Source organism: Pleurodeles waltl, chromosome 4_2 (assembly GCF_031143425.1).
Source record: "Pleurodeles waltl isolate 20211129_DDA chromosome 4_2, aPleWal1.hap1.20221129, whole genome shotgun sequence".
In the NCBI taxonomy this organism is placed as follows: Eukaryota; Metazoa; Chordata; class Amphibia; order Caudata; family Salamandridae; genus Pleurodeles; species Pleurodeles waltl.
In genome coordinates this window covers 349,748,267-349,768,959 of record NC_090443.1, presented here as the reverse complement: position 1 = coordinate 349,768,959, position 20,693 = coordinate 349,748,267, and the positions used below count along the sequence as shown (strand labels likewise).

At 40.5% G+C, this 20,693-nt stretch overlaps 1 protein-coding gene across 4 annotated transcripts in view; it reads left to right on the top strand.

Moving 5' to 3' along the window:
* Positions 1-20,693, top strand: part of CAMSAP2 (calmodulin regulated spectrin associated protein family member 2) — a 452,998-nt gene that overhangs the window by 103,814 nt on the left and 328,491 nt on the right. For all 4 annotated transcript variants that reach the window (XM_069231424.1, XM_069231423.1, XM_069231426.1 and 1 more), the window contains exon 2: positions 3,041-3,300. In XM_069231424.1, coding sequence (XP_069087525.1) covers positions 3,041-3,300 — 260 coding nt within the window. The remainder of the gene's footprint in view (positions 1-3,040; positions 3,301-20,693) is intronic.

Here is a 20,693-nt window from a genome sequence, read left to right as displayed (position 1 = left end):
GCTGGAGATTTAGATTGAACGACTAGACCATTTTTGAAAGCTGATATCAAAATATTTCTTAAAAGCCAGTTTTCTAATGGAGGTTAGGACAAATGCACCCAATGGGAACAATTGCAAAAGGAAGTATATAACTGCAACAATCAAAGGAGCAATGGGGTGGTAATTTGTTTTCCTTAGACTGAGAATAAACCTCCAAGAACTTGTGATAAACTTCAGGAATAGATGTTAATTGAGCAAAATATACAGCAGGTCTTTTCTCAATTACTGATACATAATTTAGATTGAAGATGGAAGATTTTGGCAGATCAGATAATGTACAAGTTTTGTTATGCAAGTCAATTAATACCAAGAATGATTGGGTAACAAGAAATAGAAATCAAATCAAAAATGATAATATCGAAGCGGGCAACAATAATGGTTGGATTAATAGTGCAATGAGTATTTCTATCTATATGTCTACCTATAGTCACTGGAAAAAACTAAACTTAAAATTATGTTATAGTTAGGCGTTGACATGAACAAAAAACTAAAGACCCTATTTAGAGTTTGAACATCCACGGACTTCAGTATGAGTTGGGCAGACCTTCAGTATGTCGATGGTGGAGACTACTCTGTCTGCGCCATCGACATAACACTTCTGATGGCTCGACTGAGTCAGAGGTTTTGCCATTTGTCCACTCCCCCTATTTAGAGTGGATGGACGAACCGCAAGATTTCACTGTACATCACCGCCAGGTGGCATATGTTGTTGAGAGGCAGTGAAAACTGCAAAATGACTCCCACACCGTGGGAGAAAACTCCCTTAACCAGGGTTCATTGCATTTTTTTATTTTTAAAAATAATATCCTGCTTGGTGATTTCGTTTCTGTGAATAAGATACAGAGCCTTCTGTTAATTTTTCAATGCATTTAAAGGACTGCGGTGACAGTGGTCCGTGGAAATGCAAGATATGTCTTCTGGGCCAGTGGATATCTCTAAATTAGGCGGGCAGAGTACCTATGCCATGACTGGAGTAAGGTGCTCCACCATGGCGACAGTATATTCTCCGTCTTCCAAAGTTTGAATCAGTATTTCACTTAAACTTAAAATGAAAAACACACTGAGATTTGCCAGTTATAGTTTAGTGAGTTAACTATAACTTGCTTCGTCATTATGTGCCGCTTATGACCTCCCATATTTCATCAGTGATGTCAAGCCAGACCATAAAAAATCTGTGAGAAAAGTCACAACATGTGTTGACAATATATTATCCAAAAGTGGATGTCTGGGCAAGTGTTAATGTTAAATAGTTGTAAAACAGTGGTATAGACAACTTCTGTTTATGAGGTGTGGTTGTATATTTCTAGAACATTGCTGATGACCTTGAGCATTGCAGATTGAGGTATAGTAAGGAAGGTGGGGTGATCCACACACTGTAAGGTTGTATGCAATTGTGCTCATCTCTGGAATGTGTGTATTTTATTTTACCACATTATGGAGGGTTAGCCATAACGGCAAAAAGTATGTTATCAGTGGAAAATGTGTACCTGTCAACCTCCTGACTTAAAATTGCAAGTCATTTGATGTCATTAAAAGGGTAATCCCATCAAGGTAATTGGAATATGAACTAATGTTTTGGAGGGTGGTCAGGGTTTAGAAATGGGTCACATCCATTAAAATCTACAGAACCATTTTATTTGTTAAGTGGGTGAATACCAGTAAAAAGAGGCTCATGTTTATTATCACTCAGTTTGTGAAAGGAACGTGGCCAGGGGTGTAGCTTGTTGAATTATTTAAAGTCCACAAACCCTATAGGACACCGCCACAATGGCTGGATGATGTCATGAGTGATGTAATTTAAGCTAACATCAGTGATGTCATCTTAAATGTAATATAATGAGTGATATAATATGTGAGGTCATAAGCAGTGCATAAGGGGGGCACAAGTTACAGTTAGTTCACTTATATATAACTGGCAAATGTCAGTGTTTTTCTCAGTTTTAAAATATTAGGTCTTCTCTCATGTCAACATTTAACTATAATATTAAACAAAGTAATCATTAACAAAGCAAAAAGGTCCGTAGCCAATGCCAGACACATTGGCTCTGCCAATGCTTGTTACAATTCATGCGAGCACTGGATTTCTAAACTCTGGTTCGAGGGAGGAGTGGAAAGCAAGTTCATGTTCAGATGCAGGAACAACTGATGGAGCTGTTGCTTCTCCTCTTTGAGTCACTATCCTTTAAATGGGAACAGGTGGGTGGTTTTAGAGGCAGATATTAGGTGGATACGTCTGGTAAGAAGGCATGATTAATACCAGAAATTGGGCTAAGAATGTTAGTGTAGCTAGTTAATGGGCTGAATATGGGATATTGGAGAGGTTATTGCTGGATATTTCAACACTGGCAGATTTTAGTTTACCCTGTGATAAAAAATATAAAGGACCAGACACTTGTCAAATTATTACATTTTCATTAGGCTTAAAAAAGTTGTTTGAGCACATACAATTATCCATTAATTTTTGCAGTATTTATGTACAAGTTTTTTAAAGTGCTATACCTCCCTTCCCAGAGCCACAGTGCTATCTAGGTAACTCATAAAATGGATCTAACTTTGCACAGGTGCCGGTACAAGAAGAACCTGCTCCAGCCACTAGCGAAAGAGGGGATTGGAGAAGAACTACTGGTGCCGCACAGCAGTGGTTAACCACAGATGGCAAGGGTAAATCCCCCCTCCCCGAAATCAACAAAAATAAAAAAAGGCACATGGTATCCTGGTGTTCATTGAGAGGATTGATCGTCAAAAAATATTTGAATGAAATCGCTGCTTCGTGCTGAGTGGTGCTAATAAATATCTGTAATTTCCAATCAGAAGGAATGGAAAGTGAATGTTGAAAGCCACATAAATAAACTCGTCCTACTTTTATTTGAAAACGCGTATCTTTATTGTTATTGTGCTATTATTGTTGTTACTCACTGAATTATGTGTTTGCTCAGATTTATACCATTATAAAATATGCCTAGACTTTTGCTCATGATCCTGCCTTTTTTCACCCCCATAGAAAATGTCCCTGAGGATTTGCGTGAACCTTTCTACATTGATCAGTATGAACAGGAGCACATCAAGCCTCCAGTCAGCAATTTGCTGCTGTCCGCGGAGCTCTACTGCCGTGCCGGGAGTCTGATTCTTAAGAGTGACACTGCCAAGCCGCTTCTGGGGCATGATGCCGTCATCCAGGCCTTGGCACAGAAGGGTCTGTATGTCACCGATCAGGAGAAGCTGGTGACGGAGCGTGATCTGCACAAGAAACCCATCCAAATGGTGAGCCTTTACATTTTAACTTCATGCTACTGTAGGTGTCTGTTTACCTTCTTTACAGTTATAATTCATATCACATTAGTTGGTTGCTTACATTGTTACCGTTGAAAATCCTATCTTAAACTCAGTAAACTCAGTGTACGTTTATTTAAATTGAAATTCTGGTTTGAGTTTATAATGTTTAAGTTTGAACTCCAATGTTACTCTAATTTTGCGTTTTCACTAAAATAAATAATTGTCGCAAAACATCTTTAAAATGCGTTTGGAAGGTAAATAAACAACGTCACAGCCTTTCTTTTTAAAGTACGCCACAAGCCTGTTGTCATGAAGGGCTTCGATTTCAAAGAACCAATGACTGTGGAGCTTTACAGAAAGTGTCAGTTGATTCAACTAATGTGGTAGAACTGTCCCAGTTTTCTTCATCATGTTCCCTAATATCATTTCAGATGTTTTATTTTTCCTTTTCAGAAAACATGTTGGTAAACTTTCTAGTCATCAGGAAGTGGAGTGCATACTCTGAGGCTTTGAGTTTTTTTATCGCTGTTGATTTTCTTAGTAACTACTGACCTTGTAAATTAATGTTTCTCAGGTTCATTGCATGTAAATTTATTTTATGTGGCTACCCTGAAAATCAGGCATCGAGTGGACTCTTCTAGACCTACACTGGAGGTCATGATCCATAGTAGTAACTAAGGCCAGTGCCTCATTTGTGCTTGTTGTTTCCGGTGCTGAGCACCGGCACTTATTTGTGAGGGCCGGGCCTTAGTCTTATGCCTCAAGCATTTGCTGCGAGCAAAAGACACATATGGGAAAGATGGAAGAAGGAAAAACTAAAAAGCGTCATAAAGGGAGAAAGTAGAAAGTTGCAGGATGAGCTGAAGGGGCAGGGCTGGCCATAAATGGATTGAAGAGGCCTGAGATGGCTTCAGGATTACGCTGCCTCACTATACAGTGCTGGCAGATTTAATTACAGCAACCTTGTGTTTAAGAGAAGGGCTTTCAGCACCGGCACCTCTTTATTTACAAATTAAGCACTGACTAAGGCATTATCTCGCCATATTTATTATTTTGGTTTTATTGCACTTATATATATTTTGATTTTTTTAAATCAATTTAAGATGCAAAAATAGCTAAATAAATACTTTCACAGTTTTACAAGGTACAGATACTACACAAATAAAAAAAAAGAACATTAATTGATTATCCCTTTAAATACATAGGATTCATCAAGTAATATACTGCTGAGTAAAATACAACAGAAAAATATTTTAAAAAGGTCCCAGAAACTTCTAAGTAGGGCACACTACGATGAAAAACTGTTTTGACCTATTAATTGTGGAAAAATACAATACTCATGGTGGCAGTCTCTCCCATGAAAAGTTAAGGGGGGACCTTGCCTCCAATCAGCAGACGTTAAAGGCCAAGCTATTACCATAGCGACGAAGATGGCTCTCCTAGCTGCACCTGGCACTTAGAATCAAGACCTGCTTGACCAACAGTTATACCCAACAACATTGTTTTCTGAACTAAGTTAACTGGGCTCCAGAATTATTGACCTTTGAAGTGAAACATGAATCTTCACAATGTCTTCGATTGAGGCTTACGCGAGACGTTTCCTCTGTCTCAGAGGTCCGCTCCTTTCAGACAATCAACAGGAGTATGTCAATTAAACAAATGGAAAACGCCTGGGATTTAGTATAACCTCCACATGCTGTAAAATTGCCCGGTCTTGTGGTTACTAGCCTAGGTTAATCGGCGGATCAGGAAACTAATCTCGGTCTACCTCATCCAAATCATTCCCAAACTGGAGAGTATCACAGGTCCATTGTGTTTAAAGATCCTGTGTACACTGAAAATAAGTGCCTTCTGAATTTAGTCAAGACATAGGGCGTAATTATGTCCTGGCAGTCAACAGAACAATAGACTCAAGGTGGCGGTCGGACTGCAGCAGTTGTGGCCGTCCAACCGCCACATTATGAGTTTAGCAGGCAGACCCGCCAACCTACATCCATTCCCGCTAGGATCGCCAATTCCGACGGGATGACGGCGATGCAGGTTGTAATCAGCCAGGGCTCTCTGAAGTCAGCGCCGCCCTACTGATTACAACCTTGCTCTCCGCCAGGCGTTTCATGGGGGTTCAACCGCCATGAAAAGGCTGGCAGAGAACAAGTGCAGGGGGTCCGCTTGCCCAGCAGCATCGGCTGTGCAGACAGTGTGCATTTCGAGGGTGCTGGTGTCCCCTGCGTGTTGCAGCATTTCCACTAGCTAAATTATGAGCTGGCGGCAATACTGCTGCAACTCTCCCACTGTGCTGAGGGGCGGGTACCTTGGTTCCCGTCCGTCAGCCCAGTGGGAAAGTCATAATAGGGCTGGTGGGGAGACCGCCACCTCGACAGCGGTCTCCTCACCACGGGTCTGGTGGGCAGCAAAGCCGACCACCAAACCTGTAATCAGGCACATATTGTTTGAAGGTTTTCTCAGCAAAAATGAGCATGAATAGCATGCCTATAATTTACACTCTTCTAAGGATCCATAAATGATTGTAAACTGGAACCTTTGTGCACATGTATAGATCATTTTCTTAAACCATTTGCCCCCAAAACTATGTCATTTGTTAGAGATAACATAAATATTATCAGAACCACTGAGTATTTTCCCTTTGCCCCTGTGTGACAACTGTTGTTGACCATAGACAGACACTAAACACCAATATACGCCGGCTGAGTGTACTCAGTATTATGAGGTGTATTTTGGATGGATGAGATTCTCTTTGCTTGGTCCCAAGTAAGCTAATCGTGCAATTGCTGGAAATGGCTCCTATGAAGAACTACTTTAATTTTCAAAACAAATATTTTTATTAAGTTAAATAGATGTAATGGGAGCTGCCCTTGTCCCAGACTTTACAGCTTGACAAACCTATATGTGGACCAGTGTGAGGGGGCTGTATATATATATATATATAGGCACATATGCAATGGTGTGACATACTGGTGCCTAAACATAGTGACTTCTTTTTATATGACCTTATAAAAACACTGAAACTTTTAGTGACTTGAGAAGTGGTTTTACTTTTTCTGTTAGTAACTTCAGTTCACTGATACCAGAGATATTGTTTGTTGCTCACAGGAGCTAGTTTCATTGCTGTTCTCAGATAACTTGTTTGTGTTCTTAGGTTGGACTCCTGGTATCAACAAATTAGCACACTGTAACCAGGATTATTGCACTATATTTCAGATTGATTTCTCCTAGGGATGTGTAAGCAAACAGATTTACATGGAGAGCCGAGCAAAGTGTCTGGCTCGGATCTTGGAGCATGTGCATGAGCTGAGCCCTGAAATTTTTGCTATGTAAATCCCACAACGAAACATCGCATAAAATATAAATAAAGGTGCTACAAAATTCAAGAAAGTGTATTTCTTTAACATGTGAAGCATTGGAAAAATAAATCACATTGCAGCACTGCACCGAGAAGTACTTATTAAAAGTGATAGTTTTTAAACATGAACCATAAGTGAACTAAGGGGCAAGATAGTTGCCATATAAACCTTGTACATAGCCCACATTATCATAGAGCAACATTACAGCCTTTTAAATCAAGCACAATAGGTTTTGTACAACTGGTATTCTGAACTCACATAGTTGAAAGAGCTTTCATACACAATGATGAAGAAAAAAGAGTTGTAGGGAAATATAATATGTGACTCAGGTCACACAGTTTAAACAGGGAAGTTGTGATTTAGCCAGGATTTCTGCTTTCAGTTTGTACAAATCAGCCTCAAAATGGATATCTATTTGTCTTTCCTTATGTTAAGACTTCGGGCCTAACTCACAAGAGACCCCTGCAGTCAGTGTGGAGACTACAAAGTTACAGCAGGGGTCCCGCACTAGTGGTGGGACCTTCGCAATGGAAAATCACTGTACAGAGGTCCGTTACAAGTGCAGGACCCCCACTGCGACTGCTGGACCTCTTCCCCAGTGGCGGGGGCCTGTTGTGAATTAGGTCCATTGTTTTTATCTCTGTCCATTTTTCTACAGTTTTTATGTAGCGCAAACTTGATCTGAAGGAATTGGAGTGCTTTGCATGAGCATTAGTTACATTACACAAGGTCACAATAATTGTTTATAGGCAGGGGGAGATTAAGTGATTTGCCCAGAAACACAGGATGTTGAGCCAAGGTGGAGACTTTAACCTGGTCGGCAGCTCTGATGGTAACACCACATTCTGGTTGGAGGAAGGCAGACAGGCAGAAGCCACATGAAAGCTTGGCTTGTTATGGGCTCAAGGTTCCAACAGGACCTTGAGTTGAGCCAGAGCCAGGCTTCAAGCTTGAGCCTGGCTCGAGCTTTCAGTGGCTCACCCACCTCTAAACAAATCAATCAATCAATCAATCAATATTTATAGAGCACAGCTAATCACCCATGAGGGTATTGAGGCACTGAGAACAAGCTACTAAGGGGTTCAGTTGAACAGCCAGGTCTTGAGTCCTTTCCTGAATTCCAGAAGAGAGGATGAGGTCCATAAGCAAAGGGGGTGTTCGTTCCAGGATTGCACAGCAAGGGAGGAAAAAGAGCATCCTCCACTGTTGCTTCGGCAGATGCAAGGAAGTAGATCGCAGGTGTCTGGAGGATTGGTGGAAGTTCAAGCAGTGATAGATGTATACTGGTCCTTGATTGTGAAGGGTCTTGTAGGTATGGGTCAGTATACTGAATGTACATCTTTTCTGAATGGGGAGCCAGTGGAGCCTCTTATGGTGGGGTGGTGTTGGTCCATTTCTGGAGGTTAAGGATGAATCTGGCCGCTGAATTCTGTGTGGTCTGTAGTCTCTTCAGGAGGTGCATGGTAATTCCTATATGGAGTGCGTTGCTGTAGTCTAGCCGGCTGCTGACTAGGCCTTGAGTGACGGTTCGTCTGGTGTTGATGAGAAACCATTGGAAGATTTTACTGAGCATTCAAAGAGTGAGGAAGCAGAATGAAGAGACTGTGTTAATCATGGTGAGTTTGCTGTCCAGGATGATGCCACGGTTGTGTGCACCATTTGTCAGAGTGGGTGCTAGTCCTACTTCGGAAGGCCAACAGGAGTCTGAGGCCACCAGCAGTCGTACTAGTTTCTCTGCATCCATACTAATAGCAATTTATTAAAGTATTCAAACAAAAACAATTTTAAGGTCCAGCCCCTGCCTAAAATACCAAAAAAGTATTTTGTACAGCTATTGACTATATTGTTGCAGGTAACCATGATAGCTGAGCTTCCATTGTTCCAGACTTCCATTTGAAAATCAACAGCACTGTCAGACCACCAAGTAATAAAGCACTAAAATGACTCTGGTATCTGAATTGTGCTCCAGAGATAAATCCCAAAGTCTAATACAAGTACCTGTAATTAATTCACAACAAATAATCCTACATGAGAAATCGCACACTGCAACTGAAACAAAAATAAAATCTCTATCAGTCCTGTAACAAAAGAAAATAATTCAGTCGGTCTGGGTAGGTGACCTGCAGCTACATATTCAAGATAACAAGAGACAAATCTAAAATCATGTCAACATGTACTCATAAAGTTTACCAAAACTCCTCTCAAGATACACTAGAATATGCCAGCTTAATACACTATCATTCCTACCATAGATGTCATATAACTACAGTCTCACAAGCTCTTGAGTGTGGCTCTCTGCATCTTCCTGTTCTTCCACCCCACTTCTCACATAACATTACCCCTCCTCCCATTTTGCATCCGCCTTCCTCACCACTAACCACGTCTACTCTCCTTACCTTTTCTTCCACACACAAAATGTCTACGCAGGGCATCTGTCTTATCATAGTCTGAACCTGATATACAAATTCTCGTTTCCCAAATGGATACAAATACAACTCTTTCAACTTTGTTGAGACCAACACATTTCCAGTGGCCTTTCCTACTTTTTCCTACCTTTCCTCTATTCCTGCCATACTTGTCAAACATGTGACCTCTGCCATAATAAACTACAATCTTAACAACTATATTATCCCTACTATCTATTAGCCCTTGAATAAAGTCCCAAGAATGAAACACAAGTTGGCGTGTGACTGTGTTTTTACCTAAAACGTTTTCTAAAAATTGATGTAAATTACTTTTTCATGTAGCTGATATTGTGTTCCGGTTGCCTTTCTCTGTTTACTCCTCCTACATGTGTTGGTAGCCATGCGTCCCAATGTGTAGAGAAGAGCTTTAATACTTTAAAGGCACACCTAATAAATGTACTCGGGACTCTATGTGATGTCCACCATTTAAGGAGAGCTAGCAATTATTTTGGATGTACAACTACTATCCCATTGCTACCCTTGTAAAATTGGCTTCCTTACCACTCTCCCTGTCTCTCCTACACATTCACCTACCTACTTCTATTTTTTGCCCTGTACAGGTGGAAACCCACCTACGTCCTTCATCCTCCCAACACTCTTTCAGTCCCTGAAAATCCTTGACCATTAATTCAATTTTTGCATATGCATGTTCCTTTGCTCATTTAACACCTACTTTCACCCTTCCCTCATCCACCTACCCCCCGACAGTTACTGTAAAACTCAGGCTGCCTCCTTCATAGCTTACTTCCTAATCCCACTCTTCCGAACTACTCCATTCTTCTTCTCTGCCCGTTTGCACTATCTATCAGTTCACTCTTCTTCTTCTCCTGTGACCCATGTGCCTCATTCCCCATTATTAAACCTCTTACTAACCTTCTGCCTTTGAGATACCTTTAGATACCTCTCTTCTCACCTCTAACTAACCCTGTAAAATCTCTGACTTCTTCTTACTCTCCTTCACTCAAACCTAACACATCACTCCCTGCACACTCCTGTCTGCATCTCTTTCCTAGTCATTTCCTCTCTGAGATATGCATGAGTGAAAGCTTAGTGATCACAACCATCTGAACATTTATGAACTGATATAAGAATCCTCACCAGACCTCATGTTCATCACAGACATATGCATAAGTGGCAATGCAGCATCTATCATTCATATAGCTGTACCCTCAGATTTCAAAATATGTTTTCAAAAATCATGAAACTAAAAAAAATTGGAGAATGTCTAACCATTGCCACCTATCCAGGATTACACTGCCCCAGAATGTTAATCTCTGCTTGTACAACACTCTCCATCTCAAACGTTCACATTGGCATTTCGCTGGCTCCAAAGACCTTCCCAACTCAATCTGGCATTGACTGACCTCTTCTTGGACTTGGAGTCAGAGATCATAATCTGTGTGTGCTGAGAGACTTACATAAATAGTTTTAAACAGACTCTACATCTAAATACCTTCTCTCTATGTTTCAGCTTAATACCTTTCATCAAATGGTTACAGGCCTACTCATGCAGCTGGGCATACAATATATGCAATATTCGCATCTCATGCTTAAAACATCCTCACAGTGATAGAGAACTATGCTGTGAATTTGACTGACCACCGTGTAATTCACTTTAACTTCTTCATCCTATTTCCACCAAAGATTACTAGTCATTCGCATAGATAATACATGTTACACCTTGGAAGAAACTTGACCTACTTTACTTAATCTCTTTACTCATACCCTTCAACTCACCAGCCCTACAGCAACTGTTCCACAGTTTTAATCTTGACATGCTAAATTTCTTTGTTATTTTTTTCCAAGCATTGGAAGATGGTTAGCTGACAGCAGAAACACAATTTTCTAAAACCATGCAATTAAAAGACACAGGTAGAAATCTCAAAACAAATAGAAACTTGCACTCCAACACTATTCTGCAATTCAGAAAAGCTAGTGAAAAGGCAAAAGGTTTCCAGTACTCCCACTAGATTTCAGAAGTCACTGACTGATCAAGGGAACGACATAAAATGTATATAAAAATGCTAAATACATTGACTACAAACTGGGCATTCTCAAAAACTCTTTGATTCCCTGTTTTAGTACCCTAACAATCTGAAAAAATAGCTGAGAAGAAAACCCAGCATGGCAATTGAACCCCAGTTCTGAATGACAAAACTGGCACATGAAGAGTTATCCTCCTTCAAACTCCTAACAACTTTATTGATGCTACAAAACTCTGTGGTTGAGCAGGATCAATAGAATATTTAAGTCAAGCTTGCATAGTCAAGAAAATCCTCCTCAGTAGACTGGCAGTCATCATGGCCACAGACATCTTCAACCGCTTCTTGGGGACTGGAATTTCCCAATCTAAAAAGGCCAGGCCTTGAGCCCAAGGATCCTTCTAACAACTGACCAGTAGGCAATGGTCAGTTCGTGGGCAGACTTATTGAAAGATCCACCTTTGGACAAATATTTGCATGCATAGATGAAAATAACCTTTTTTGTACTTCCAAACTGGATTGTGCCCTGGCCAGGCCATTAGAGCAGCATTGATTGCCAAATATAACTACAGTTCATTTAAATGCAGTAGTGTTTTTGAGCTTTTCTCTGCCTTTGATGCTGCCCATCACTGCACGGATACTCACCACTCAGCTCAACATCATTGACCTCCAAAGATGGTGTCCCTCAAAGCTTCATCATTCCCCTGCCTCTTCAGTGTTTAATTTAGCAACCTGCCTGACCTCATCTCCTTTGATCTCAACATTTATAACCCTTGTCAGTGGCAGACAAATCATACTTGAAAATCATCAAACCCTAACTCCTGCACAGTGCCTCCAAGTAGTCAAACCCTGGATGCTATTGAACCATCACAAATTAAACACATCAAAAATTGAGGTACATATATGTGAACAAGCCTTGGCAATGCAATTTAGGTCTGGCTTTAAAGGAATGGTGCATGCTAATGTGAAACATTATAAGTAGATAGCATGGGAATGGATATGTATTTGTGTGGAAGCAAAGAACTGTAGAATAATACTGATGTATGTTAAATGCTCTGGTGACATTGCACCATCAAGCCAGATCTAAATTCCATGTTGTTTATTGACTGTCCTCCTCCCATCCTTGCTGCTGCCAGAGAAAAACACCATACATCTAGTAATCAGAGACACTTTAATAGCTTTACAATGCAATGGTTGTGCCCCTGGAATGTCAAGCCTATGCATCCAGATAAATAAACACAATTATCACAGCTGCACTGAGGGCAAGTACTTTATGTTTGGAAACATACACCTTCTGCCCAATCAAAAATTGTACACCTGGCTCCCAACATGTGGGGGAGCCAAAGCGCCTCTCTAGTGATGCTCACATAATTGTCTGGCGATAGCTGCACTGTCAAGCCAGACTATAACAGGCATTGGCAAAGCCAATAGTTTAAAGGGATGTTGTATGGTAATAAGAAGCACAAAAGATAGATGGCATGCTAATGGATTTGTAATTGTGTGAAACAAAGAAATGTGGAACCATATTGGTGTAGGTTAAAAGGTCAAGTGGTAGTTGCACTATCAAGCCCTGACCTAAAAATCCATGTAGGTTAATGACTGCCATTCTCCTGTCCGTGCTGCTGATGTCACTCTAAATTATTTAGATATCTAAGACACTTTAACAGCATTACGATGTCATGGGTGTGCCCCTGAAAGTTCAGGCTCGAGTAGCTGGATAAATAAAAATAATGATCACAGATGTGTGGGGACAAGCACTTTTTTGTGGTACCACACAACTTTTTCCCAATCAAAACATGTACTCCTGGCTTCCAGAATGGGGCGGAGCCAAAGCCCCTCTCCTAGTGATTATCATATAATGATCTGGCAACAGCTGTGCTGTCAAGCCAGAATATAAAAATGGACCAAACACCAAAATTCAACAATCTGGCCCCAACAACTAACCTCGCTCCCAGTGCACTCTGCTAAAATGAAGAATGTAGGGGATCAACTTCGATCTTTCCCTAGAACCACATTTACATTACGTTTCTTAATTAGTCGTCTACGAACTGAGATGCCGTTGCCTTAGTTTTCAGTAGTTAGGTTTCCCTTAAAATGGCCATGCTATAATTGCCTTATTGACTTCCACCTTCGCTTTGCCAGTGGTCTTTAATTAGGGGCTGTGCTGGTGTTACTCGTGCATGTTACAGAGAACTATGAATACGGCTGCCAGAATGCTGCTCAATATTGCCATTTGGCTACAGTTCACCAGTCCTAGAAACCTAGTTGCTTCTAGTGACTATATCCTGCCTATATTGGGCAGTCCTGCCCAGACTATGTCCCACTACTGTTACAGTACTCCCCCTTCCACAGCTAATGAGTAGAAAATTACATATACATACAAATGTTGCTAACCTAGCTGTGCATCCAAGTTCAATTTATAAAATCCTCTCATTATGTTCGATTTGCACCCTTGTCTTGCTGAGGTGTTTTTTTGCAGCAGTTGTGGAAAAGTACTTTGGATTGCCTTTCCCTTGCAACTATCAAATGAAAATACAGCTACTTGACACCGCTCTGTTAAGCAAAATGTCACAAATATATACTTTAACGGAGTCAGTTGCAGCCTAAACGTTTCTTTTTTTAATGAAAAGCACATTAGAGTGACAATCGCATTACTTGAAGCATAAGAAGAATAAGAAAATAATCCTCTGGTAAGCTGTTTCACCATAAATCGTTAAGAGGTTAACGGATTCTATTAATATTCACAAACTGTATATTTTTTCACTTCATTTACATTCTATTGGACTGTAAATATATTTGCAAAAATGAGATACACAATCTGGGGTAACAGCACAAATTAACCGTAGGAACTATCATAAATCAGCATCACAGAGACATAGTCGATAAAGAAATAGAAGAGAAAAAATAGTAAAAGGAGAAGACGCCAGTGCAGCAAAACAAACAAGCATTTGCAATGCAATGGGTGCTCGAGTTAGAGTTATTAGTGTTTTAAACTCCTTACCTGACTTTTCTTGCCACATAAACTGAAAATGAAAAGTAAGACAGTTTCTTTTAAGTGAGCCAAAGGCCACCATGAGCGTGAAGGATACACACAAAAGGAAACAGAAGTTTGCTTGCAGTCAAACGTATCGGCAAAAGTGCTGTTATCCATGGAACAGGGTCGATGTCATGCAAAGTGCTTGACTACTGCCCAGCGGGATCTCGCTGGGTAGGAAAGAAAAAGAAAAAGTAGTCCAGAAGCCATGCGGAAAACACAGAGCCTCGTATGTTTACAGTAGTTTACTTGTGCTCTCGAGGAGGGCTAAACACTGGAAAAGGCATGACGTATGCATGCCTTTCAAAAATGAAATCAAGCAAATTTTAAAAGGCAAGCCCACAAACCAACTAAACTGATGGGCGTGCAGTGGGCGTGATTAAAAACCCACAGAAAGATTACAACAGGGACAGAGCGCTCATAAGCTCGACCCTAATAAAATGTGATAGAAAGAGGGAGTGTTCTAGGGCCCTACTTGCACAGCTATTTGCGCTTGTAAGACAGGTTTACAAGCATAATTTGCAACCTGGACATAGTATGCTCCTCCAAAGAGCTGAAATTATTTCCCCTTCAAGATTAGAAGAACGACCGAACAGCAGTAAACATGGTGGTGGTGTTGGAGAAGTTATTTGCCACTGGTGAAAAAGTTTTGCAATTGGAGAAAAAAATAGATTACACATTGCAGCTGTCTTTCCCATAAATAGAATAGTACCTTGCGCACCGTTCCATACTGGGGAAATGGTAATGCCAATTTTTTTTACCTAATTCTCAGTTAATGAATAGGGAAAAAATCATTAATGTGCGCCTATGTGCAGGAGTACTGTTTTTTAGCCCACGTTTGTGGTTCCCCTTGTGAGTTAGACACCTAATTTTTACTGTTCACTCGAAAGACCAGGATCAGCTAAGTCACTAGGTGAAGCTAAGAACCGGAACACATTGCAGTAGAAACTAGCTCAGGGCAAAATGTTCCCTATGCCTTTAATATTGCGTAGTTTTAGTCATTTCATGTTATGCTTGTTGCACGAAATACCTCAAATTTTGCTAGGCCGCATAGTGTGGCCTCTGGAAAAACATTCTAGTGCAGGAGCACGGGAACAATGCGAACGAAAAGACCACTAGCAGCTGCTGTTCTTATGTGCTAATTAGCAGTAAGAAAGTGCTACAAGAAGACCAATTCATGAAATGCACATTCCCAAATTAATTCCTGAATTTGAAGATTTGTTGGTTTCAAAATGCACCTCAAATGCAGGGTTAAAATTGTTATCCTAGGTGCTTTTTGATAATAATTTATTACTTGGTTTTATGCACAGACTTAACAGACACTAAGAACAAAAAATAAACAAATGTTATCCTACACGCACAATAGATACTTATTTCTTATATTTGATAAGACTGTAATCTCAGAATAGGTTATTTTGGCCTTAATTCTAGTAAGCCCTGGTAGGCCCCCTTCATCATTCATACTGCAGTCAACTAAAAATGTTCTTAACAAGGCCCCTTATGTTTTAGTGTGTTGCTTTAGGCATCCTCTAGATCGGCAAACTGGCTCACCTAATGTCAAACATCCGTCCATCCTCCTTAACCACGTCATATGTGTAGGGGCTGTCTCCAACCTCTAGTGTTTGCCACTATCTCTTTTCGCAAGCAGTGTACCTACTTCCTACCAGGGCCTACCCTTGCCCCTGTGGCCCCCAGTCCTATTAATGACCCCCAATAAAATATATTTAGGTACAAAGCCAGTGTGTCACCGCAGTACTGTGGATAGCTCATTGTATATCTTGATGCTGTAATGCTCAATTTTGGGACATGGCCATATCGTATGGACAAGATCGCCTTCTTCCACATGGCATCTTGTACAGTTTGAGGATTATACCCTTGCCATCTTCCCCACTCTCCTGTAGTTAAGATGTATCCTGGGGAGGTATTTGAGTGTAAGCAATATTAGCCTGGCTGATATAATCAGCTATTTTGGTGCAAGTAAGGCATCCCTCCAGTCGGCCTCATCCATGGGTACCAAGTCTTTTTTCCATTGCCACTGTCAAAAGCCAAGAGGTAGATCGGGGAACTAGAAAAAAGGGAACAATATACTTTCAAGTTGCCGCCCTTGTTTATTATTCCCATGCTTAGCTGAGCCTATTGAGGACTGTATTCTGGGAACGTTAATAACTGCAGCCAGAAGGCCTCCTGTGTGCATCTCAGTCAGAGGTATAAAAAGAATTGTGATTTATGAAGCTCGTAATCACACTGCAAGGTGGCAAAGGCCTTAGGCAGCCTCCCTGCACAACTGATACAGCTCAGTTTGATCCCATGACTGCACTTGATCCAGTTTGATCATTTACATTTGTGTTGTGTCTTTCAAGTACGTTCTTCGCCAGAGTGGGGACTGCGGTGTAAGCTTGCCCTCACAGTGTGTGCAGCGAAGGCATTATGTTGGCATTCTATTGCTGCATTAGCTTGTGGAGAAAAGGTCCTGAGACCGCAAACTCCTTTTTAAAATTATGTAGCATAGAAAACACCAATTATTCCGGATCGCATAAGTGCAAGTGGAAGAAGTGGAAGCTAATTAAAGGATTAGTTACCTATAGCAGAAAGAAAAATGCACTAGCGCTTTATAACGTGAAAGAGTTCGCTTTTGTCAGCTGTAACAATACGTTTGTGATTGGCATTTGTTTGCAACCCGAAGTTCACAGGTTTACATCTTTCTGTCTAGTGTTTAAGCACACATTCTTTTTATGTTTGCTTCCTGCCTGTTAAATATGCTCATTCTTTGGCTTACATGTCACACCTGCACTTTGGAAACGTCAGACTGGCTGTCATGTATAAATGCTCTGTGGCTCACATCAAAGTACTCCTTCATTCTGTAGCTGATCTTCTTCCTCCTACTACAAATTTCACCAACACACTGATTCTGCAAGAGCTCCATTAGCGTTCCATTGAGGCAAGCATAACATGTAAATTAATATCTGTTGGACGTACAAACCCATCCACCTGCACTGGCCTTCATACCATTTCAGCCTTCTCGCCATCTTGGTGGGCCACAAAGGTCTCAAAAGTAGAAACAAATTGCATCTCAAACACCAGGGCACAACAGCTCTCAAAGCTTAAATTAGACCTCCCCTAGATCAGTCTCAGCCCTGTGGAAGTGCCTCCTAACAGAATTGTGAACTGCACTCACCCTCCTGAGGTTCATGAAAGGCCTAAAAACTCATCTCTTCTCACTGACCTGATCACTTCCTGACCTCTGCTTGATGAAGAACTATAAATCCCAGCTCCAATACTTCATCAAACCTGTTGTCTCTCTCTTTGTGATTTCTCCCCCACGTTCCCATGCTTGTTTGTATTTATTGGTTAACTGTAATGTTTTCAAATGCCTCTCTGTAAGTGAGCACTATATATAAATTAGGAATATAAATTAATAGGAGGAATAATATTATGCGTAGAAGAGCTCCTTATAATCTCCATAAAGTTCCTTTTCGTTCTGACCAAAACACCAAGCAGCCAATGATGTTTTTAATGTCAAAGTAATAACATCAGTGAATTAAGTTCTGCAAAGCTTCATAAGCACTTGCAAGAGTGGAGTGTCCCTGATTTGAATCCTGATAGGTGCAGTTTTTGTGTAGCGCTTAGTTTATCGTTCACCAATTAATTAGCCTCCTGGCCAAGCACACACTATTTATTATATGTTTCTTGGCTGAATATACGTTGGAAGATATATCTCAGATGGAGATCCTTATTTACTGCATAACAAATAAATTGCTCCTTAAATTTTTATTTTGGATGAGATGCTGTATGCATGTATATGGCTTTCAATAGCATGAACCTAGCTTCAAAGCAGCATACTGTTGTTCTGAGCCTATCTCAGATATTTTACCTGTGCATTTTTTGACATTATAGTTGCTACAACCCACAATGTCAATCATAAGGTTTTAACGAGACCAATGCTGTTGTGAGTCACATTCCACAGGCACAAGGCTGATGGCTTTAAATCCTATTTTGTCCAAACTACTCTTGCTTTATCTGGGTATAAAACAATTACTACTTCTGCTAAGACTCTTCTGATAAATCCAGATTGTCATTTGCTGTGCCCATTGGGACGTTTAATGGTTACAGGTTGACTTCAAGTAGCCAGAAAACAACTTTTCAAGATCTCAGCTTTCCTTATATAAACCGTTGTTTTCATCTCTGTTGCTAAATGTGTTTGATTTTAATTCAACGAGATCTACAACTCCCAGAATGCATTAATTTGTTAATGAACATAAAGCTATATCATACCTTAAAATCTCACCAAAGTGAAAGTGACTCGTTCGGGAATAAAGATCTAAGGCCTCCAAGTGTCAGGGCGAATTGCACAGTAGCAATGGGAAAAGGCTATACCTCACAATTTTAGAAACAGTGACAAACCTCCGTAGAATTTTTTTTAATTAGAATTGGGTTTCACTTAAACGCCTTATTTTGTGTAGAATTTTTCTGAATTCTTCAAGTGTTGGGGAATCACTGTGAAGGTTAATCGATTCTGTTGTGAAATTACTAGATTCTGCACCTAGCGACGCTCGATCAAAACACTGCTTAATAAATTAACTGCAATACACCCGCAAATATTGCAAGCGTTGCAAAATTGCAACATTAGACGAGCGAAGATTCATGACTTAGATAAAAACAGAAAATGCTGGCAAGCATTTCTGGCTCTTTCATGAATTCGCTTCTCCGGCGAGTTTCAAAGATTATCACAGCTGTGGTTTAGTTCATTGAAATTACACAGCGCAGTCATTCCTAACCATGCGCCATCTTGTAATCTTCCGGCAACTCCTACAATTAAATGGAAGATTTTGTCTCAAGTGTCTGTGTTTCTGATTTTGATTAGTGCCTCGGTAAGGTTTTGCAGACGTGGTATCAGAACCACAAGAGGCTTCGGTGTAATCCTGCCAGGGAGTGTGGAAAATGCTTCCCAGCTAAGGTAGATGAGCGCCAGAAAAGAAGTAGAATTTGACTCGTGAATTTATGGCATCTTTGTACATGAACTATCTGTGTTGATTACCGCTGTGGTACAGTCACTTTTTTGAGTATATGTTCTTTATAAGCGCACAAGATTCAGGCATTTGATAGTTTTCTGCAGGGGGCAAGTTCAGAGGGGTTGTTTGATACCACATTTCCTCTCATTTATGTTTCCTCTCAGTCTTAGATGTTAGAATTTCTACTCCTGTGTGTTGCGTGCAACACATCTAAGTTTCTTTGCAGCCCCTGCTATGCTAATACAAGTACAGGAAATAGTAAACTTTTACCCTTTGCTAGTTGTTCTTTGTATTTGTTAATAATAAACATTGTTTATTAAACTTATACTGCTGCCATATTTAAATAGCGAATATTAAACAAATGTTCGCAAAGCCAATAGGATTTGCTTTTTCAGGGCTGCAGTTGATTTTTTTGCAACCATGTGCAAAAGGCATTAACAGTTTTAACAGTCATTATAAAAATGCCGCAGTCTAAAGGTTGCATGCTCCTGCTTGCACAAAAAAAGTAAAAATAAATGACACATTGCAAAAAAAAAATATACATTTACAAAAAAAAAAAACATAAAATAAAAGAAGAGATTGGCTCCCCACCCCTGGCAGAAGTATGCTACATGCAGGGAGGGCAGTGGCCATAGGGGGAGCTCAAAGAAAAGATGGCAGGAGGTAGAGAGGTCACATAGATTGGACCATTACAGGTGTTGGAAAATAGGGAAGGGGTAGGTTATCTTTTATATCTTGAGAGGGGAATGTGAGGGCGTTGTAGCCTCTTCCCAGAGTATTGAAATACCAAGGGACAGTCCTATGCAATAATTCAGCCTTTGAGAACTATTACATTTTTGATAAAGGAAGGAAAATAAAAAGACGAAAGTGAACATTAACCTAACTTAACAGTGATGAACGATTGGGCCCCTCTCCTGATGATTACCTCAGTTTAAAACATGTTTCTGTAATGTGTTGGCGCGTAGAGGTTACTTTCATTTTTCTGGAATATGCTGGTGTGTAGAGGTTGGTTTTTGTGTTGAAGTGTTTAATGTGGTGTGTTGGTGACAAGCACATGTTTGATGTTTGCCTATTTTGATACTCAAATTTAGCACCACAGATGACAACATTTCAAAGCTGTGATGTAGTTAATTTCGTTCCCAAACACAGAGTAAGCCATCATTTTCACAAAACATTACTCTTTTGGCGTTGGTGGGGGAAGGAGGTGTCGTTCTACTGTGTTTAATTATTTTGACAGTATTGTGAACTGAATGCATATAATAGATTCAAAGTATTTTTTCAACGGAGGAAGTACTTGTGGCCTGCCGCCTGGTCCAGATTGGGAGAAGCCGCCCCGTCTTGGCATCAAGCATCCCTCGTGTGCTTCTTGCCACAAGAGGCTGGAGGGCGTCCCAGTACTTTCAATCACTAGCTCATAGGAGCTGTGCACGCGCACCACATCCTATTGGCTGGAACTTCCCTTTGTTTGTGACCTATGAGAGAATGGGTGCGCTGGCCAACGAGCTTTGCCACATTTGTTGGCCTAGACC